Source organism: Plutella xylostella, chromosome 10 (genome assembly GCF_932276165.1).
Source record: "Plutella xylostella chromosome 10, ilPluXylo3.1, whole genome shotgun sequence".
Classification (NCBI taxonomy): domain Eukaryota; kingdom Metazoa; phylum Arthropoda; class Insecta; order Lepidoptera; family Plutellidae; genus Plutella; species Plutella xylostella.
Window position 1 is genome coordinate 771,683 of NC_063990.1, and position 24,443 is coordinate 796,125.

General features: G+C 36.6%; 1 protein-coding gene across 13 annotated transcripts in view; it reads left to right on the forward strand.

Moving 5' to 3' along the window:
* The window catches only part of LOC105382920 (disintegrin and metalloproteinase domain-containing protein 11), a 388,227-nt gene that overhangs the window by 108,547 nt on the left and 255,237 nt on the right, over positions 1-24,443 (forward strand). For 11 of the 13 annotated variants that reach the window (XM_048623425.1, XM_048623415.1, XM_048623418.1 and 8 more), the window contains exon 4: positions 5,845-5,982. In XM_048623425.1, the coding sequence (XP_048479382.1) occupies positions 5,845-5,982 (138 nt within the window). The remainder of the gene's footprint in view (positions 1-5,844; positions 5,983-24,443) is intronic. The other 2 variants (XM_048623417.1, XM_048623426.1) reach the window with 1 other exon arrangement.

Here is a 24,443-nt window from a genome sequence, read left to right on the forward strand (position 1 = left end):
CGTAATTAAGGGTCAGTAACCATTTTGTAACTTCTCTTTTGCAAAGCCCTCCATTCAGACAGTATATGAATTTAGTTTTATTGATTCTATTGTAGATAAATGGTCCAAGAAAGCAGAAGAATTTACGTATAAAAACTGTGTTGAAGCGTCTACTCTTGCAGATTGTATGCTTTCTGCGCCTTTTTAGGATGGAAGGATTAAATATCAGCTCACTGTGTTGTCTCTTTATGATGCTTAGCAAGAAGAGTTGTCGGACGGTGAGTACTTCACAGTATTCATATAGTAAAGTAGTAGGGTAGCGGAAAGGCCGGAAGGTGCAGACCTTCAGGATAGCACTTTGGGCAACTTCAACGCTTTTCAAGTTAGTCTTGTGAGCTCCACCCCAAGACGAAATGCAGTAATTAAGTAAAGACTGGCATAGTGCAAAGTATATTTGTTTTAATTTGGATGAGTCAAGAATATGTCTTAATGATTTAAATATGAATATTAATTTTCTTATTCTAGTGGTTAGGAGATCAATGTGAGGTTTGAAGCTTAGATTGTTATCAATTAAGACTCCTAGATATTTTATGCATTTGACACGTTCTAGAGATGGACAGTTACAGTTTCTTGTGCCGGGAGGACATGTATGAGAAAAAATTGTGAAGTCATCTGATGGTTGGCCAGAGCTACGAATGGAGAAAGTCATGTACTTGGTTTTTTCAACATTTAACGACAGTAAGTTACGTCTGAGCCAGCACCCAACAGCGTTAAAACCCCTCTGTGCTTCAGTGAAAGCCTCCTCCCAGGAGTCAGCAGAGAAGAGCAGGGCAGTATCATCAGCATAAGATATTAGTTTCATATTCATAGATAATAGGTTATTAATGTAAATCAGGAATAGCGTTGGTCCCAGAATACTGCCCTGTGGGACTCCATAAAGTATGGGAAGTAATGCACTAGTATGCTCTCCTATAGAGACACATTGATGCCTTTCAGATAGGTAGTCTTTAAAAAGTTCCAGCTGGGCACCTCTTATGCCAATCTTCTCTAATTTGTTCATAAGGAGTGGGACGGAGACCGTGTCAAAGGCCTTAGCAAGGTCTATAAATATAGAAATGCATTTTTTACTGTTATCTAATTTAGTAGCAACAAATTCCGTAAGGGACAAAACAGCATCATCAGTGGATTTATTTTGTCGGAAGCCGAACTGATTTTTTGATAGTACATTGTTTTTCTCAAGGTAGTTGACTAATCTTTTATTAATTATTTTTTCTAGTATTTTTGATAGGGACGGTAATATTGAAATTGGTCTGTAATTGTTGACACGATCTCTGTCCCCGCCCTTATGAATAGGAAGTACTTTGGATACTTTGAGATCTCTTGGGAAAATTCCTAACTGTAAGCATTGATTAAAAATGAAAGTGATCGGAGGTACAAGAAAATCTTTGAAGTCTTTTAGAATTTTATTGGATATTTGGTCAACTCCCATAGCACAGGTAGTCCTTAATCCCATTATTATTTGCTCTACTTCCCTTTCATCAGTGTCCCCTAGAAAAAAAGAGTTATTATTGGAACTTTTGTCATTTATATAAAATATTGACAAACCTACTTTTGTGACTGTTAATCTATGTAAAAATACTTTTGTTCGTTTTGATATAATTTACGTGACTGTTAATAAGCTCTGCCATTTTGAAGACAACGGAACTCTTTATTAGAAACATCGGTATCTGCTTGACAAATACCCGGGAACGGTCGGGTTCCATTCCCGAAATCACCGACGTCAGACAAAACTTCAATCCCCTTCCTTTACACTCGCATAGAATCTAAATCGTATTTCATTACATCGCGACAGTGACCAACGACTGGCACGAAAATACTCGGCCTATTCAATATTCCCCCGTCGTGCGACGAACTTCGTTTCAAATTCGAATAGAATGGAACCGATAAAAACAAAAGTGTGAGACAATCGGCCAGCACTTCGGACGAGCAAAAAGTTTGGTAACAGAGCTCAGAATGAGGTACTAGTAGCGACAAAGTGTTGCCAATCTCGGGCAGCGCGGGGCCCCGTGGACTGATGCGCTTGGCCTTTCTTTTGGTTTTTATTTCGGTATTTCTTCTAAGTGTTATTAAGTATACTTCAAGAAAATGGAAGATGCATAGAAAAAAATTATACCTTCTTCGTATAATGCCTCACTGGTTCACTCAGAAGTTCGGGTGAATGAATCTGTTTAGTAAAATATGGTAACTTGGTGCTATGTCTGTCTTTACATTAGTTATATGTTGCAATTTTTCAGTATACCAATGTAACTTTTTTTATCTAATAATAATGTATAAATATTTATGAATTTTAAACAATTTTAGCTCCTAGTCTCTGAGGGTCCAAGGCGAACCAATCATAGGACCCAAAAGTTTCCGAACGGGTAATGGGAGAAGGAACGGTTATCGAGAGTGATACGGAGTCAGCCGAGTTCCATTTCTAAACGCAAATTGTAGTGTCACTGTCCTGGCCGCCGTGGCTCTTGCGTCCGCGGTTTAAGACCGCCTTTCGCTTGGCAAGACTGTAAAGTTAAAGTGGTAATTGTAATCGGTATTTTTTTTTTTCAGAACAGAACTTGTTCGAATTGGACATTGGTAATTGGATTTTTGATGAGTCCCGCCCTGCTTGTTGGATTTGATGATTCATTCTTATTTACATCTATTTATATGTAGGCTCCAGAATCTTTCGGTGCGTAATTTAATTTGGGTTGGCGGTGCTGAAAACTATTTTGTACGATTGGATTTTCCTCGAGTCTGATTGCATTTGAATGTAATACATAATTTATCGCCTGCTTGGATTACTTTAATTTCAATTTCTGACGGCCGACTGGTGTAGTGGTTAGTGACCCTGACTGCTAAGCCGAAGGTCCCGGGTTCGATTCCCGGCTGGGGCAGATATTTGTTGAAAGACAGATATTTGTACTCGGGTCTTGGGTGTTGATATTTATATTTAATATGTATATGATATATCAGCTTTTCGATACCCATAACACAGGCTTTGCCTAGCTTGGGGTCGGATGGACGTGTGTGAGATGTCTCCACATATTATTATTATTATATTGTATTATAATTTATATTCAGTTAGCACCGTCAGCTAATGCAGTATAGCTGCCATAGTTACTTAATGCTTTGGCTATTCTTAGCTTTGTTATCCATTGTAAAAAAATTACGTCATGCTTTATGTTATAATTAATTTGATTGTACATAACATTAATATAAACAAAAGATTATGAATAGTCCGATTTACCTACTTAGTTGGGTAACCGGTAGTTATTCTCCCAATGGATAATTATTTACATTGACAGCAGAACTAGAATCTGATAGAAAATGTATAGTAGGCACCAGGGGGGTCACAACCAAAGTCGAACGAACGAGCTGACATGCAATTGGTACGCTTAATACAACTCTATAGAGTCGTGCTTAGAGCAGCACTCCGAAGCACAAAACTGCTGCGCTCACTACGAATCTATCCCATTTCATTAACAGTACCGATAACGTGTCGAATCTTGTTCGTTCGTTCGTCGATTAGATTAGAGAGTAACCCCCAGGGTTGCATAAATGAAAATGCAGCAGTAAAAACGATATTCCCAGCTTATTTCAAGTGTCTGTAGATTCCCGGCGGTCCGTCGACAGGTGAACACCGCACTGTCACCCTAATGAATAGCTAGACCATTCGACTAACCCATTATTTCCCGCACAGACAAACTAAAACCAACCTTAAGCCCTAACTGTAAACACTATTCTACACTAAACCCGACAGGAGCCCGCCGGCGTCTGACGTCACTTTATTTTGAGAAACTGCTGCCACAATGAAAAAGGTTTAAAAAGTATTATTCTCTCAAAGATATTTCTAGCTTTTCTATGTAAGGATTTTCTTATGTTTTTTCTTTAAATTAAAGCTGGTTTGATAGCAGAAAATCCTTTGATGGCCTTCTTTACTAATTGCCAATTAATTCTATATTTACGGATTTGTTGTAGTAAATCCATAAAAGTCTTGTTTTGATCGGTTAATTGAGTTAAAAAATAGAGAAAGTATACATTATTTATTTCAGCAGGAATTTCGACGAAATTAAATTTATTCTTATAAATAAATATGAAATATTCTCTGTCGACGGCGTCCACGAATTTAGTAGCATTTTTATCCTAGCTATCGTCCATAAAAAGGTACTTAAGTATATGAAAGTTGCTGATATTTTTGTTGGCCATCATCACCACCAATCCATAATCATCGTATTTTGTAGTAGACTTTCTCCCAGTGAGCATAACGATTCTCTGTCCTCGGCCTTCCTCATCAATCTGTCATCAATCATAGGTTGTGGGACTTACTTAGCATTTAATAAAGTAACTTAATACAATTTCGTTTGCTCTTTGTCAAATCCAATAAATTATACCCACTTACTCAATAAGTAACATTGAAAATATAAAAATATACCCCGATTACTGCTCAAAATATAAATTGTATTATTTGTGGCTCATTCTGAAATTCCTTTCAATATTGATAGCAAAGAATGTTTTCGTGGAATCTGCGATATTACTGATTGGGCGAAACATCAGAAGCTATTAATGATTTATCTCCCTTTTGTAATGAAGTATCTGAAGGTTTTGTTATATAAAAAATAATGATTTATTTTAATACTAGTTTTTAAGTTAGCTTAGCTTCGCTTGTGATAAGGGTCCCCTGGGAATCTATAGATAAAAGTATACTCTATAGCACCCAAGATAAAAATAATATTTGAATTCATTCCATTACTTTCGAAGCCTTTTGTAGGTAGGTACTAAGTACGTTATAAATATTATTATTAAAATGTTCTTAAGTAGTAACAGAATACAAAAATAATAAATACCTATGATGTGCCTCGATTCTCAATACATAGGTAATTGAAATAAATAATAAATTTCGCAATAACTACTTACAGCTTACTCAGTTAGCTTACGTCAGTAATATATTAAAAAAGGGATTTTCCCCAAACAACGTTTAAATAAAACCCCACTAAGTCCTTTTCAAATAATGAAAGGGAGGAGCTCTTTGACTTTTCACAGAAACTTGATAGCTATTTATTATAACGTACTTATGTATTTTGCACTCGACATTTTCGAGCTTCAGGTTTTTTTTAATGGCGCGTGTAATTCATATTATGGCAACCTTATATATAGGTATACATATATACGTATTTGTGGAAGACCGAGCTTAGATTGCATTTTGCAGAGACATACAGTTCTTACCAATATACCTAACACCACGAATGTCAAGGGGAAAAAAACTTAAATTTCAGCCAGCAAGGGAATTGCCAATGAAAAATGAATTCAAATATGCAAAAACTGAAATCTATGTTTAATCAGTGATGATGATGATGATGTCCTCTTCGTCGTATCCGACAACAGCGACTCTGTTATGTTTAATCAGTACATGGTATAGGTACTAGGCATGCGTGAACTGACTGAGTCATGAACTGGTCTTCAACTTTTAATATAGATACTACAGGCTACAAGGCATGTATGGTATGATTGTGATGCTGTGAATTAATAATGTCAGGTCTTGGCAAAAGTACCAGGCACCCATGAGCTTTCAAAAGACTAACCTACTCCCCTTATCAGAGGGTGTAACAATGCCAAAGCAAATAGCACCTCTGTTCAACATACAAGAACTGTAATACTTGGCAAAAGTACCAGTCGTCCATAAGCTGCTAAGAGGCTAACCTACTCCCTTGACAGCAGGTGTCAATGACAAAGCAAATAGCATAACCTCTATTCAACATACAAGAACTAATACTAGGCAAAAGTACCAGGCGTCCATGAGCTACCAAGAGGCTAACCGACTCCCCTTGTCAGCAGGTGAGGGCGAGCGCGGAGGCTCGCGGCGGCGCGGCGCGGGCGGAGCGGTGTCGCGCGGCATGCGGCGCCGCCCGCTGCTGCCGCTGCTGCTGCTGGCGCTTCTGCGCGCGCACGGCCTGCTCGCCGCGTCCGGAGGTGAGTCTACTGTTGCTGTCTCTTTCTAGAATTGCTGTCTCTTTCCCTTGTTGCGTTTGAGCATCGGATCGTGATCGCTGCGCATGAGCTTTTATAGCTCGGTCATGTACTTAAACTGTTTGTTTGTTAGGTACCGACTTATCACATAAAATTGTTACAATAGTAGGTACCTACCTATATAAGCATCAATATCCGTAAAGGATGTTAAAAATCTTCATTTTTTTACTCTTAGGTACAAAATCAATAACTACATGAAAATAAAACATAAACTTTGACATTGACCGAACTGAAAGTTAACATCGTAAATCCCGATAAAGCATCCAGAATATTCACTGTCCAAGACAGCGGACTATGACAGAGTGACTGGCTCTGGTCTCCTGGTACCCAGTTTCACACCGCAGTTAGCTATCCATCACCGATATACGGCGCTCTCTCAGTCGATTTGTAAACGCACACCACGACACACACTCACACCAACACTCGTGTGTGTCGATACGTAGAGCGACACTGTTCGAAGTTTGAAATGATGGGATGACCGTTTGCATAAAGTGCAGCTACACAAGGCGAGTTTGGGGCGGCAATTAAAATCACTTCTTCTCCTGCATAGCTTTTGAATTTCTAGCTCGTGCATTTCTGATTGGTCAAAGGCAACTCTTTGAACAGAATTCTTCTAGCATAACAAAGAATAGATAGGTACCTACCAACCATAACTATTCGTATATTTATTCGATAGTAGAAATAGGTTACTCATATTCATTGAATACAACATAGCAAACCCACACCGACCGCGCCGGCCCGCGGCCGCGTCTCAGTATCCTCACCGCAAATAACGTGGAGTGAAGACTCGAAATCTAAATTTTCGCTAAACCTCAAAACCCGGGGCCTTTGCTAAGCCGGCACGATTTGTATCCGACCACCGGCCGGTCCATTTCTCTCACAGGTGCATCACTTCGGCCACTGTTTCAATCAAACAAATGGGGCGGGTTTACACCGCGCGCACTCAATGGGCTCGCTTCAGCGCCGCCAATAAATGAATTGCGGTCGCGCTGCCCGTGACAAATAGTCGCTCGGTGTGTAACTAGCCTTATTTGTGCTCCGAATTGATGGCGCGTTTGTTTAGATGTGGGGCCTCATCGGGTTTTGAGCTCGGCGATTTTGTTGTGACGACAATGTGGGTTTAAAGCGGAAATTGGAAATTTATTTTGAGTCGAAAGCGTAATTAAATGAGGTCACAATAGGTTCATTTCTGCGAAGGAAATGTGGGCGAAGTACTTGTCTAAGGGGCGAAGACATACCTACATTTCTGTAACTGTGTCTGTGTCCTCGTTATTTGTGAACAAAAATAGAATAAAATATAGGTAAGTAGTATGTATGTATATGTAACAACAGGTAAAATAATATATTCGATACTAAAAGAAATATAAAAATAATGTCTTTTAAATTTTTAAACAAATAAATAAATAAATTTAAGCAACCAATCTGATATTTTAATAAAACACTTAATCCACCGGAAACTCCCGTTTTAAACGTTTAATTAATCACTTTGAAAACTAATTCTATCCGAGTCTCTCGCCTGTAAATAACGGATAGATTTCATTCCTTGGAAACCAAAGACAAATACTGCGAAGTGTCTGTAACTTGATGAAAGTGTAAACTTGGATGGCATGATTCATCTCCAGAAGTGCGATCACAGGATTCGATACTATTTTCGAAAATAGTATTTAAATCAAATTTTAAATACATTAAGCACTAACTGACAGACGTATGACAGGCTATATACTAAGCGTTTTGTGAAATTCCACCTAACATAGAAAAAACAAATGTCACTTTTGGAACTAACAAATTTGCCTTACATTTTGACAGTGACAGTTGACGTTACGCAACGTAAACGGAGGATTCGAATCTTATAATCGCTGCTCAGAGCTCAACGTGGATAGCCGAGGCGCTATCGCTGTTATCTTCTAGGAGGTTTACGCTGAAATTACAGGGAAGCTTTCGGCATCTTATGCAGGAGAAGCATTGCATTTAGTAGGTATTCTTAATATATATATATATATAATATATTTGTATATATTTATGATTTATATGTATTGTATAGTATTTTGGTATTAGTAGGTTTAGGGTCATATATATTATATATTTATTTACTTAGTTTTAGGGTTTAGGTATTATTTTATTTTAGGAACTCCACAATCATAATTATGTTTTGATCTTTTTTTTTTTTCTTTTTTGCACACCCGTACTTTTTGATCCTCGTACCTCCTGCAGGTTGACTGGCAGAAAATGCTTTTAGCATTAAGTCCACCTAGTTGTACATTATTACGATTGTAAATTGTGCAATAAAGTATAAATAAATAAAAATTATTTTTATAGAAATTCACACAAGTGCGTTCACTTCATCGGCAATTCGGCATTGCCGTCGCTGTTTCTCCATACATTTGTGAGAATCCGTTTGGTCAGAATTTCCATGTATACCTACGAAAAAAGAAATTAGTTAAACAACTGTTATTATATAAGCCACTCAACCGAGCTTATATTTTTTTCACAACTTGATCTTTGTAGTTGAAAAAGGTAAAAAATTAGCAAGTAAATTCATAAAACCTTTTTACTGATTATTATTATCTTTAAATAATGGGTGTTCTGTGTCGCCACAGAAGGCCCCCTTTGTGTTTGAGCTGAGTTTTCTCAAGTTAATTAAAACTAAATGGGAATTTTTGTGGAGAAATTATGCAAATCAGCCGCTGAAGCAAAGATGGAGCGTTTGGAAGGGTTCAAGTTCCCAGCCACTCGAGTAGCCGTGTCATTCTCGTTTTGAGGTTACATTTTACCTGTAGGCTTTAAGTAGGTACTTTTCAAAGTAAGTAACTTTTTGCCTCTTTGGTTTAAGGACTTATATTTTGTCCAAAATGGCTATTTAACTACTTTAAGCTAATCAAGCTAATGATAATGAGATGTCATCATACTTCTCACAAACAAAGTCTAGACTCCATATCTGGAAAACCAGGCTCAGGCAAGTTCAGGCTTAAGATGCATGCAAATAATTATTCTTGAATTCATCTTTTACAGTTTAACAACTATGTCAATAATAAAGTTGTCTGTTTATGCTACAAAATAATAAAAAAAAAATACAAATGAAAAAGGTATTTATTTAACCAACTTAACAATCTTACACCTTCTCAATTCTCTTCTCTCTTTTTCTCAAGTGCCAATTTCTCCATAGTCGGTTAGAGCGTAACCAAGGAGAAGTGGTTGACTTTTGACACATCTGTCATGAATTTTATATGGAGATGACATTTTATTTATAAATCAATCCCTGTCGGTTAGATAACCTACTATGGAGAAATTGGCACTAAAAGTAATAATAATGTATTATTGGTTACATGGATTCCATAGTAGGTGTGAACCTGTGTTATGGACTGGTAGGATGGAATGATAGAAATTTGATGTGAAACAGCAATGCCGCAAGGACAAAGACTCCTGCACGACACCTGACACGAAACCTGTATCATCATCTTCTTTATCATTCTAGAAAAACTCATTCAGATGAAAAGAAAGGACCCTTTAAAAAAACATAAAAACAGTGCAGATTTGTGCATAGGTAAGTAATATTTTTAACGTAATTTTTTTTATGCACTTTGAATATCGAACCGTACCTACGTAAAACACCCAATTTGACTCGTCGCAGCGTCGCTACGCAGCATAAATAAAACAAACGCTCCATTCACTCAATGCGTCACATTTCAACCTATGTATGTGCACAATTCACTTGCAATGACTTCAAACACCTCGCGCTAAGCACCACTTTAGCTTGGCGAACAGCACTATAAAATCTTAAATCCTTTCAGGAGCGTGGGACATACTTTACGATGTAAAGTGTCTGGCTGGCTGCCAGTGGACAGTGCCCGCCAAAATGTATTTGCAGATGTGTTTGTGCTTTGTAAAAAATCAATGTGCAAAAGTTAACAGCAGAGGAAGGGAAAACAATGGCGCCGCTGCGGAATTTATGTCGGAGTTCGCGGCGCGCTGCAGAAATATGCATTTGTCTCGGCGGGGATTGGCAGTAGGTACTTGTTTAAAAAATTTGCGATATGAAGCAAAAATATGTACATGTTTCCTAAACAAAACATATCGCAATTGTTATTTACTAAATTACGTAGTTGAACAAATTTACATCACTGAAATGTGTTCAATTTGTATGTAACATAGGTACCACCTACTTGATGATTAGATATAAATAAATACAAACACTCAAACCTTATACTAATGTACTCCCTTGCGGGGTAGGCAAAGGTACATTGCTGCACCCACTTTTTGCCAGTGTTATGTTAGTCCCAATGTAATAGGGGGCGGGCCTATTGCCATTTTACGGGCACATCCAAGACCCGAGAACAAATATCTGTGTTTAAACAAATATCTGCCCCAGCCGGGAATCGAACCCGGGACCTTCGGCTCAGTAGTCAGGGTCACTAACCACTTCGCCATTCAGTCGTCTCCTATTATGATTAGATATATTTTTTCAGAGTAAAGATCACAGTTCATTAGAGCCACCCGGCACCAATATTGCAGTAGCTCCACTTCCACTACTATAACCTATACTAAATTATGATCACTAGTTTTATGTGCGCAAAATCGTCTATAATTTCTCAAATATCCTTTCAATATAACAATTGAATAGACTTTGATAAATTGATAAGTCACTCATTAATCATCCTTTATACTGAGTCTTCCGAATCTCGCTAATGTATACAACAGAAGTGGTTCTGGCCACCATCACCCTTCCTCCGTGTCATTTATCTGCTTAGATCAATGGCGCTATAACTTTCATTCTGAGTCCATCTCGTTTATTGGATACAGTTACCTGCGTGGGTTGTTCCCTTTGCATCCATCCCATTCTGATTCTTCTTCGCGTATTGATGAGTAGGGGTTGTGTCGTGGTGAAATGTAATCCCAAGTTGCGAGAAATTCATTTATGACTGTGGTCAATTAAAGGCTCTGTTTTCATGCGTCATTATATGAATTTGGCGGGCATTTGACAGAGGCTTTAACTAGCGGAAGCAGTTAGATAAATAGATAGATAAAACTTATTTTTATCTTTATACCTATAAAGTATAAATAAAATAAGACCGGTTGCAAAAGGAACCGTCCGCAATTTTGATAAATGTAGAGTTGGAGAGGTTTTTCGTAGAGACTGTACCAAGTACCAGGGCAGCATCTGCCCGCGGAGGTTGATTAATGGAGCGACGCTGAAGCGACCACTTACCTCCAGCATCACCTGCACTCCTGGTACCATCGACAATTCTACGAATGGAATGAAAATGTTTGCACCATGGCCTAAAATGTGTGTAGCAAAGTAGTATATATAATATTGAGGAAGACCTAGCTCTTTAGTCTGATCACCTTTTATAAATTCGAAGCAAGTATAAGTATACCTATACTTGCTTCTTAAACTGATTTTTTTTCAAACTCACTTTTGAGTTCAAACCATCAAGTTTCAAATTTCGTCAGTAAATAAATTATTGAATAACCAAAATATAAATTTACTCCTAATAAAACTCAATTTTACGGTAAAAATACCCCATTTTTGGTCCAAACACTCCATTTCCAAGTAACACCAAATGAAAATACCATTACTTAGTGATGGTTAAGTAAAAACGTATTATCGGCTCGGGATAGCTCAAGACCCTATTATGAGCAGACATAATTACCGAAAAGGAATTAACCAGGTTATTTAAGTGCTAATCCGGAAGGTACGGCTTATTTCGATGTTCATTTAGACCCTGTTGCGATGCGGCGCGGGTGTAACCGTTTTATGGACGTATAACAGTGTGTTTGGGACTTTAGGAATGTAATGAAACCAAAAATCTAACTTTTATAGAAAAAAAACGAAAGTTATAGTAAATTATGCAATGTCAAATGATTCTCTTTATAACTTGAAAATATTATGGAGTGCGGACTTGCATTAGTGCGATGCTACGGCGGCTACGCATGCTACGAACAATTCCGTAGCACCATAATATACTTTGATTACTTGTTTTAACTAATTTACATAATTTTGGCCAATATGGTCTTATTATATAACATATACTTTATTTGATGTGGTACTTACTGTAACTGACTTATGTAGTTATTTTAACAGAGTTTGGTATAAAGTTTAAACGATGTAAAAGTAGTGTACATTAATCCCATATGCGTAAAGAGTACGGGGTAACATAATACAGCGCATAATTTATGTGTATTTATAATAAAAAAATAATAATTTTATAGCGTTATAATGAAGGTAATAAAACTAAGCCACGAAAATATTACCGAATGTAAGCGTGGAGTGGCCGAAAAACTTAATAAGCAAGATTAAGTATTGGCCGTCGAGGCTTTTACGTAAATTTTGAGTTAATCTGACAGCTACGGGTTGGCGCCGCGCCTAATGACGAGCTTAGCCGAACAACCGCCGCGGTCTATGCTGCCTTGGTACTTTATGGTGCATATTTTGTTATAAACTCATATCATAAGACAAGTTTTTCACTTAGGTTTGGCTTACTTTTGGTATGGTGTTTTGTTGTTGTTGGCGGCTGAGTGGTGTAGTGGTTAGTGACTCTGACTACTATGCCGAAGGTCCCGGGTTCGATTCTCGGCTGGGGCACATATGTATTTGTTTAAAGACAGATATTTGTACTCGGGTCTTAGGTGTTGATATTAATAATTAGTATGTATCTATCTATGTACATGTGTAGATATATCAGCTGTCCGACACCCATAACATAGGTTCTGCCTAGCTTAGGGTCGGATGGCCGTGTGTGAAATGTCCCCACATATTTATTTTATTATTTATTATTTGTTGTTGTTTGATGTTTATTAATACACAGCAGATATACACAAAACAAAAGCATACGCAAGTTTATTACACACACAAAATAAAACAATAAGATTTCCAAAAGACCAGACAAAAATCTGGTCCAGCCAAAAACTGAAGAATTTATTAATAAATCCAATCAATGCTTTATTTTTAAAACACCGCTAAATACAAACCTTTGACCCAAAAAGTGCAAACACGGTAGGTCCACGATTATAAACTTAAACGTAGTTAAACAGGGGTTTAACTTTGGGGTCGTGCAGGCCGCAGATTGCTCAAATTGAAAAGTTTCCAGTTGAGTAAGAACTTGTAAAATGTTATTAAAACTTCGTTTCACAAGGATCCCCGAACAATGGGGTGAATGACTTGTTTGATGACAAGTTGATATTTTATTTTACTTGTGCAGTAGGTCAGCCTCCCTATCGTGAACTTGTTTTGACAAACGTTTTGTACGTGTACGATTGAATTTGACACTAATCACTTCATAAATGTTACTTAGTTTGACTTCGCGATAACCAGACAGTCGAAACTTTTTATTTTCATGGTCAGTCTTTATAGATGGACTGTAAAACATCGCAGGCTCATCGATGAACGTCAATGTCAAAACTTGGAAATGGTCATCCGGCTAGAACGTTGAGTATGGACCAGAGTCCACGTTGTTCTATGGGATAGAAGGATGGAGTTTAAACCTTCGGAAAATGTACAAAGGTTCCACTCGAGAGAGCCAGGTACTTAGACTCCCATATAAAATAGCATAGCTCTCTATTCAATTCTCCTTAAAATGTACAAAACAACTTCCAGATTCCCAATTAATTATCTTCACTATTCCGTTAGCTATAAGAGTCAAGTTCAAGAGGGTATGAAAAATATCCGTTTTAGTAGACAATAAATGTGTAATGTCTAGCATAATAGCGGTTTAATCGGCGCGAGGGCCACAAGTAGAGTGCCCACAATTTATGATAGTCCAAAGACATTTGCACCTGTATATAGGGACGGCTATATTGTCCGAGTTAGACCCTTTTTATTTATGTTGGTTTTCGCCATTTGTTGGCCATTTTATTTGATGTTAATAGGTAGTTTTTAGTGTTATAATTTATACAGGGTGTTGCAAAATTGGTATACTAAGCCGATACCTACATGTGCAGCATGTTATATCTAAGCCCGAAACTGAAATCAGAATTTAGAAATTCGCGAAAAAAAAAATCCATAGAAAAAGTCACGTGACCAACAAAGTTTCTATGGAAAATGTTTTTTTTTTTTCGCGAATTTTCAAATTCTGATTTCAGTTTCGGGCTTAGATATAACATGCTGCATATGTAGGTTTCGGCTTAGTATACCCTTTTTACAACACCCTGTATAGAGAGGAGGGACTTTTCCAAAAGTTCCATTGATATAGCACTAAATTGCGAGTGTATTGTGTGTTTCACTCGAAATGTCACTTTATATAAAATATATATAATGTTCCAGACTACGCAGTAAGTAAAACAAATTTATTATAGAAAAAAAGAAAATAATTAACATTATTGCTGTTTTTTGTGAGGTGAACACAACTGTAGAAAAAAAAGATTTCCAGCCAGTGACGCAAATGTTCACAAAAAAAAATGCAATTCACGTTTCTAATTCATTCTTGTTGAGACGTTCCTTTTTCCAAAGTCGTTTATGTTTTAATTAAGGGCAGCCGGAACGAAACGGGGACTCAAGGCGGGAAATATGCCTTCAATTGCTTCTCCTCGTTGTACTCTTTGAATAGAAACACGATTATGTTCCACCGTTGGAGTTAGAGTTACATTCTGTTTTGTTTGTTTCAATATTGAACTGTTATATATAAATTAGGCACAGTTACCTATTTACAAGGCAAAGTATTAAAATAATCATATTTTTATTTCAAAAAAATATTTTTTATTGCAATAGACTGTAGCATTATTTCCAAATTAGAACGTTTAGAAATACGTTTCCGAGCATTTGTTGCGGCGCGCAGATTTTATCGGCGTGCAGAAACCGCGCAATCTCATAAAACAAGTGGAGATCTACATAAAGTCTCCTCAGGACGCAATCAGGGGTCGCGCCAGCTTTTCATTTCAGAACTGAATTTATTCCCCTGAAGATACCCACTGCCGTATCTCAGACTGTCGGGAGTTGCCTTATCGAAGTTTGCTTTCAGACGCGGAATTAGGTAAAGATCCCGGGGTAGTCCGCAACTTAGTTTTTGTGCCTGGCAAGTTTGGGGAGCGTTAATCAATGCGAGTCTCTTTACCGAGGGCGCGACTTTAAAAATAAATGAATATGCACGGTTTTTGATTGTTCTAAAATGACTTGACTGACTACTAAATGTATTACCTACATGGCATCTCCCATGACACGTGTTAATAAATATAATGACGATTATCTAGTCGATAAAGCCGATATAAGTTCGTAATCGCGAGGCCGTTATTATTCTAAGGTTACTTTTTACACAAACATAATAACATGAAATACATGCAAGAGGAGGCTTTTTACCCAAAAAGGGTTCCCAATATTTATAGAAAAATATAAGCTGTCCTCAACAGAGGATTTACTTCAAGACCTAGGTTTGAACTTTGAAGCACTTGATATTCCATACACCGCCGCTCGGATTTGCGCTGACTGGGAGAAGGTCAGAGTATCCTGCCGACTGCTGAAGCGGGCATTCAATTCTGAAATGTTCTAGATTTGTCCACCGGAACGCCCGTGTTAGGCTGCTTACATAAAGAATCGGGTTCCCTGTAGGTATCTATCCCTACCGATAACTTGATTACGTAGCGCTCACTGAGAGATTTAAAACCGTGAAATGCTCTAGCGCACTCGCAGCAAGATAATCAGCAGGTTACCGGTAAAGGTAGATACAGGGAACCCAGTATCTCTATGTAAGCACCTTAGGGACAGATTCAAAGTCAAAGTCTTTTATTCATCGGATAGAAACACAATTTTCTCATAAACGTCAATTAGGTATTTACAAAATACTCTCCAGCTGTCTCGCCTTGTTTGTAGAAACTAGATAAGTAAAAAGAAGAATCAAACAATGTTTTGGTGTTGTGGTTACAAATTTAAACATTCACTTTCAAAATACCTAACTTAACCAGTTATAAGTTACGATTACTACACGTTCATCGCTACCATTCATTTTCAATACAGTTTATGTAGCGTATGGAATATGCAAAATATACATATACCTACTATACTATACGATTCTTCATTTATAAACAAATGAAGTAAATAAATATAAATAACTCTCTGTGTGGGAAACATATATGCACGATCAAAATTTTTCATAATGCGTCTCTAGAGTACTTACTTAATTCACGGTACTAGCTAATAGTGTAAATATTTGTACCTACATACATGGTTCCCACACTCCACAGGGTGTTGCAAACTCTAGGTTTCTGCATAATAATAATATAATATGTGGGGACATCTCACACACGGCCATCCGACCCCAAGCTAGGCAGAGCCTGTGTTATGGGTATCGGACAGCTCATATATCTACACAAATACATAGATAGATACATATTAAATATAAATATCAACACCCAAGACCTGAGTACAAATATCTGTCTTTAAACAAATATCTGCCCCAGCCGGGAATCGAACCCGGGACCTTCGGCATAGCAGTCAGGGCCACTAACCACTACGCCATTCGACCGGCATAGTATACCCTGTTAGCAACACCCTGTATAGGGTGCACGCTCGCATAATTCACATCGGTATTGCTGCTTCAATTAGCAGCGAACTCAATAATTTGCGGCAAGTGTCTATAATAGGTGCACTCACCCTATCGAAGGGATGAATGTTCTCTAATGAATTCCCGATACATTACAAACATGTAATATAATCTGCATCATTAATGTAAAATTTTAGGCCTGTGGGGTTATCACCCCCGGACATTATCAATTAACAATCCTAAGGGCCAGTTTTTTGATCCCTAGTTAACTCAACTATTGGTCAAAAATGGCTACCATTAGTTAAAATCCAACAAAATTCGTATGCAGCTGTCATGTTTGACAAGTGACTTGACTAATGGTTAAAGTTGACCACGGATCAAAAAATTCGGCCTTAGCAGCGTCACCCGCTTGTCAAATCTGACGTAACTTGTATGGGTCTGACAGTTGTTTGAAAGGCGAGCGACGATGCTTATGGATTGTTTATTGATAATTTATGTTGGTGGTGGTATGAGGATAGCTGTTAATTTGATTTAACAAACTCGTAACAAAGTCAAAATAAAAGCTACATGCTTACCTACAGTAGGTAAGCATGTAGCTTTTATTTATAAACAGTAACTGTTTACGACTCTATTTTTCGCAATTAGGAAAAAACAACCGTAATCTTAATTGAAACTATGTAATAATAATACTATTATTGGCATTAAAAAAAGTATTGTTGCACTTCTTTTAAGTAGGTACCTATCTATCTATCTATCTATCTATCTATATAGGCGAGCTGATTTTCCGCATTTAGCCTCTAAGGTGGGCCATTATGCGTGAAATACCTATGGGGTGACTAGTTATTAAGCCACCCAAGCTCACGCCAGAAAGCCAGTAGATGTACCTACCTAATCATGTAAACTGTTTTTGACAAAATCATATCCAAATAAACATCATAATGAGTCACTTGAACGAGAATCAATTCTCTGTGAACGCATATTGAAGGTAATGTGGGAACGTTGTGCCAGCACATTACTCGTACACTGTAGAGACCCAATGAGTCACTACTAATATCGCATTATCTGAAATGTACGAGACCAGAGACCATGTCATATTACATTTGTTATTGGAAAGACCAATGGACGAAAAAAGGTTCAGGGGGGTTACTTTCTAAATCAAAGAACGAACGAACGAGAATAGTCACAACGTTAATACAACGAGATAGAGCTGTGTTTCGCGCAGCGCTCGATGCTTCGGAAAAACAAAACTGCAGCGCTAACCGCGACTCTATGTCTTTGCATTAAGAGTGCCTATTGCATGGCAATTCTCGTTCGTTCTTTCGTCGATTTAAAAGTGACCCCCAGCATTTTTTTTACACAAAAAGGTCAGTAGGTATTCCTATTGATTTACTTTTTAATGTGACGTTAAGGGGCTTTTATGAAGTAAACGACTCGTAAGGTATTTGTGGTATTGTAACAGAAGTATCGGTTTTTAATGTTTGAATTTTACGCCTGAAATTAGTTGATAAATCTATGCGATTATGGATTGTGTAGGTTACGAGATATAATATTATAATTTAGTGATACGTGTGTTTTAAGTATTAATAGCTTAGATAAATACCTAATGATAAATTACTGAAAGATTTTAAAACATTCAAAAGTAGATTATCTAAATGAACGTTTAAACCTCTCATCTTAAAATAAGTCTTCAAATTTAGATAAACCCCTTAAATAATAAATTTCCTTTAAACTGATTGCTTTAAGAGAATTCTTGCCTCCATTTAAATTTCTCATTTAGGCTGATACTCTCTATCTGAGTCCTTGTAAATTGAAAATGTCAGTGGGATGTATTTACTCACAAATAAGACGTATGATTACAAACTCAATATGGAAGAAACGCGGGCTCGTTGAAAAGAGATGATACATGGCTTTGATTCGCGTGTTTGTAGCCCGCGCAAATACCATTTTAATGTGTTTTTTCTCTCTTTCAGGTAAGTGTGGAGTGTGGCGGTGGTGTATGGCGGATCCATGGCGGTACGTCGGAGATTTTGCTTGACGTTTATTTGAAACTGTACTTATGTATGAAATTCAAGAATACAGAATGTTGCAAAAAGCATCAGCATAGAAACCTTGATGATCACGTGACTTTTTTTATGGAGAACGTTTTTTTTTTCGCGGATTTTGACATTCTGCTTTAATTTTTGGGCTTAGATATAACATTCTGCATACGTAGGTTTCGGCTTAGTATACCCTTTTTGCAACACCGTGTATATAGTAGCATAGATGTGAGTTGCCATGGAAAACTATAATTACCAGTAAAATACCAATAAATTGCAACAGTGACATTTGACATTTATTCACATAGCAGCATCATTTATTTAATTTGTACCATAGTTTTTTTTTATTTAGTTAAAAGTTTTAATGAGAACCACAAGCCCACATACACACAGAGACAAGTAAGCACACACACACACACAAACTTTACCCAGCAAAGATACTCGAGCTCTAAGTAAACATTAGAAGCGGGACATTTTGAAATGCAGCGCAAATAAATAGGTTTTCAGTGCACCCACAGAGCGTTGGCAGTTTTATAAATATATTTTTTAAGTTTGGCGTATTCTATCCACCGTCGCGAGCTCGAGCGTCGAAGATGAATCGACAATCTCAGGACTCCCATGACTAGTTCCTAACTGATCACCGGTCTTAAGATTTCTGTTGAGAACGTCATTGCTAGTGTTAGGTTTAGATTTAAACGTTTATTTTTATATGGATATACGAGTAGGTAATATACATTTTGTTCACTTAAAATGAAATGTTCATCAACTTAAGTATCTAATAGATTCAATATATAATACTATACTATATAATAAATATATATATATATATATATAATAGGTAAATAATTATCTAAGGTAGAATCAATTATTTGCAGATATGAGAAAATCTTATAAATATTTCAAAATTTTAAAGAAATAAGGTTTTGAAATTAAGCTTTATATTTTAACGGACGGACTGGTAGCCACGTTACATCACGCCTTCAAACCACTCCCAATATCAGTACGTGTCCCCACCAATCACAACTGATGCATCACACAGTTCCAATTTCAAATGATGAGATCAGACGAGACGCGGAGGCGGATTTAGACCAATAAATTCAAAATCAATCGAAATGGCATCCGGCGACCACTCCTCCGCACCGCCATACATAAATCACCCGCTTTTTATTTGTCCGTTATTTTGTGCTGGCCGGTTGGGATTCTAAATTTGAACTACTATGAAGTTGAGAGTTTGGATGAAGAAAAATTGATGTGTTCAATGGTGCAGTTAAATGGAGACGTATCGTGGAATGTTCTGAAAGTTATATAGCGGTTTTAAAGGTTGTCGATATAAATTTTCTATTTTAACCTACGACGTAAAAACGTGTAAAGTTAAACGCTCTTGAAGAAGTAGAATTAATAATAATAGGTGATTTATTTTTAGACTACAGGATATACTTAAAAAGTATTATTTATGGATTAAATAGGTAGGATTAGATAGATACTTACTTTAAAATATTAGGGACCACTTGCACAAACATTGAAATCTAGATTAAGGGCGTCTTGCACAACAAAGTTAAATAAAATTAAATTTATGACCTCTTGCTCTGACATTATACTGTCAGAGCAAGAGACAAACTATTTAATTTTATTTAACTTTGTTGTGCAAGACGCCCTAAGTGTCAAATCTCGATTTAAGAAACGTCAATCCATATAAAATTTGACACTACTTACTCGAGATTTAACACTAAATCTAGATTTAATATGTTGGTGCAAGTGGCCCTAGTTTCACCAACAATATCGCGATAACCTCTTGGTGCCATCCACCATTAGTAGTATATTTGGATCCCTATACTTCTGTTTGGCTCATTCTCAATTTGCCTAAACAATTTGGGCCAGCCAGGGACCAGCCTATCAATTTGTTTGCCTCGTCCTATCGTGTCCGGAGGGATCTGCCTACTTGACGAACCCATTAAAATTGAAAGGAAATACTCCAAATTAAATTTCACTAGCTCTTTTTGAGCATATTTAATCTTGCCCCGTAAAGGGTATTCGAAAATGAATTAAAAGTATTAATTTTAATGCTTGTTTTTCCCTTTTACAGCATCTAGAGATGTATCTTTGTTGTTTTAAAAAAGTTAAATTTTGTAGCCCCTATGAATTATATGACATATTTCCTCATTTGCTTAATATTCTTTCTTTCTTAATATATTTTTTTTCATAGGTATATCGTTTCTTCTTCATAATATCTAGTACAAATAAGGTCTAGTTACAATATTTATTTCTTGACAGATGTGTCAAAACTCAACAACTACAATGTAACAGACATATGTATGATCTAACAGAGCACGGTGAAACTAGGCCTTAACATAACAGTGGAAAGTATATACTATTATCAGTGTTATAGACTAACCCGCATTAGGATTCTCTCTATGTACCTACATTTACGCCACGGTAAAAGCGTGGATTACAAATGTTTCATACTCAAAATTCTCCAAAACATCGTGACCTGAATAATAAACTCTAAGATTATAGGCACTCGCGCTATTAAGGATTGGCTCGGATATTCTACGTCCGTACGTGATAAACGTTTAGTACATTTAATATTGTCTAGTAAACAAGGTTATATGTCGTTGAAGAAAGAATAAAAATATTAACAATTCCATATTAGATACTGTTGGGTAAAAAAACCGTTATTTAACTTTATTTTAAAGACGACGAACGAACGAATTAATGGCTAGGATTTTATATTATTGTTCTGTTTGAGCGAGGTACATTGTTATTCTGAGGGTTTTCACGACCCCAAATTTAATATTTTACAATGCCATTCACATCATCTGTCAGCACAACAAACGTCTTCGCATGGAAGTAATAATACAACAGGAATGCGCACTGCACCAAAAAAACGAGCCGACAGAGATAGTCAGCACGGAGCCCTCCATCCCTTTCTATTTTTGGTGACCATAATTTTAGGTAATTCATGAGACATCACTTCTAATCTATCATGTCGCGAATAGGTGTCGATGGTCTCAAAGTCACCGAATATTATTATTCGAATAATTCGATTGCAATGTAGGTACGAATGTATTTTGGTGATATGACAATTGAGTAAACAAATGGGGTGAAGGTAAAATTTGTATAGATGTGTTGTTGCAGCGCAAACTGCAATGTAATATTGATATGTTATTTTTCCATATCAATTAGATATTCCCAAGGTTTGAACTAGCAACAACAATCTGTCTTTTTACCAAATTCTACTAAGATGGATTGGTTTTAATTAAAGAGTTAGGATTGACGTAAATAATAAGATGAGCGAAATCAAACAACACACATTTTTATAATAAGTATAATACAATGTATTTATTGGATTGTATTTCATTGGAAGGAATGCTGAAATTTAGCAAAATATAATTTAAAGTAAATAAAATTAAGTTGGGTGTAGTGTTGACAAGAAAGTATCAAAACAGGTTAACATTAAACGCAACTATGTAAGTACCTAAAACGTGTTTACTCTGTAAGTGTTCCGTTTACATAGTCTAGTTGATGAGATCATAAGATTTGAAAAAAAATATCTCAACCTAAGTGCTTCCGCCGGTTTTAATCTTGATAAATTATCTTATAATACTCATATCTATCACCAAAAAAATCAACAGCTCATAACTCTTTACCAGCCTTATAATATAACAGCCACAATAATACCTAATGATACTTAGGTATAAAATAAAACAAAAAGTTAAATGAAACAGGTCCTAATTAATGGAAAGTGATTCAAAAGTACGAATGAATGGTCACCCTAACCATAACGTCCCTCACAACAGTATATAAACGTCATACGTCATCTTGACAACTTCGGTCTTGTCGTAAAGTATTTACAAAATCTACCAATATTTTTTATGAAATTATTATTCATACAAATACCAAATATTTCATTAAAATTACATGTTTATAATGATTTATTATAAATTTGTTTTTGAAAATGATATGATATACAGTAGTCTATGAGTTAATTTAATATTTTTTTTGCATAGCTCTCTTTGTACAAAATCTACCTAAGTTTACACAACTAAATCCTGGCAATTGTTAGAAAGAGAGGAAGGGCTCTGTGGTAACCCTCTCTATCGGCTCGCGGCCTCTTTCACTTCAAATATAAATCTTAAGGTGAATTCGTTAGGTCTATTTTTGTTTGCATCATTTTGGTGAGTGCGCATTCCTGTTGTATTATTACTTCCATGCGTCTTCGTTAGTGTCAGCCAGTTTATAAAACCTCTTTGCAGAAATCCATTAGCGAAAACAAAAAGTTATTTCTTATACAGAACCTACATTCAAATTCAGAACACAAATAAAATAAAAACGAAACAGCCACGTCACGGCAGCTTTTAGGCTCCATTCACACTGGCGTGGTGAGCCGAGCGTGGCTGAGACACAGTGACACAGGACTGATATAAAATATATTTCATTAGAAGGTATATATTATTATAACCCGTGCTCATTATCTCAGCAAGTTAGATAAGTAGCATTTTCTTGTACCTCTTTGAATATTATAATTTTGTATGTATTATTGTATATATAATTGGTATTCGTATATATATATTTATTGAATTTATAGTATATTATGTATATCTATTAAGTTAATTATCAAGTGACTTTATTTTGTTTTTGCTTTTTCAATTTAGTAACTACCTTTTTTTTGTTGCACCTTTCTACTAGTTTTTCTGTACCTCCTGTAGGTTGGCTGGTAGAAAATGCTTTTAGTGCATATTGCAGTGCATATTTGTGCAATAAAGTATCAAATAAATAAATAAATATAGATATTATGAACTCGGTAGAAAATATTATGTCCCACTAGTCCGGGTTGATAACAGACCAACAGCCAGCGAGGTCCGCAAATAATCGTGTCAGTTTTTCTGAATTATAATGAAATACTGTTGAACACACGGCATTCTACGTTAAAGCTTGTTACGAATGTTATTAAAGTTACCCAACTTATTTTTTAAGAGAATTTAATGATCACAGTATGGTGATACAGTCGCCCCTGTTCACCGCCGCTCGGTTTGAACTGGACCTAATGAGCTGTTGTTGTTACAATAAAAATAAATCAAAGCAGCTGACACGTAGCGAGTTGAAATTAATAAATGACTGTGCCAGCTCCATTTTTGTTTCATCACAGTATCGTCATTCGGGAACAAAGGCAAAAATGACCCGTCATGCTTCTCCCGACAACTGCTAGGGCTGGCAATCATAATTGTTTTCTGGTGCTGGTTTTGCGAACGCTTGCATAGCTCTATCTGTGTAATATTTTATTTATTCTCAGCTGATTGTGTGTTAGGTACCTAAAAAAATCTATTTTTTATCATATGGCTAAATACGCTGTCTACTTCAGAATAGGGAATATGCACGTATTTTTATATTCTTATTCGATAGTTTTATTAGGTATATGAACAAAAATTCAACGCTAAAAAAGTTATTTAAGGTATTTTAAAGGAAATTAAAAATTTATAACCGACTCGTCCACTATAAACTTTGTTGTTTGAAGAGGTGTGACGTCATCACGTTCGTTTCACGGCTCAGAATAATGACTCTCGCTAGTCGCGCCGACGCTCAGTTCTATGCTATTCTATTCTATTCTATTCTCTGTGGGGGTAACAGTACCTGCACCTAGCTCTCTCGAATGGAACCTTTGTGCATATCCCCAAGGTCTAAACTGCCTTCCTAAGCTTGGACCATTTCCCACCACGCTGGTCCACTGCGGGTTGGTGGGTTCACATATCTAGATGTGCTAAATCTAGATATGCAGGTTTCTTCACGATGTTTTCTTTCACCGTAAGAGCGATGGTATACATTGTACTTAAATTCAGAAAAGAACTCATTGGTACATGTTAGCGCCGGGATTCGAACCCGCATCTCTGGCGTGAGAAGCGGGCGC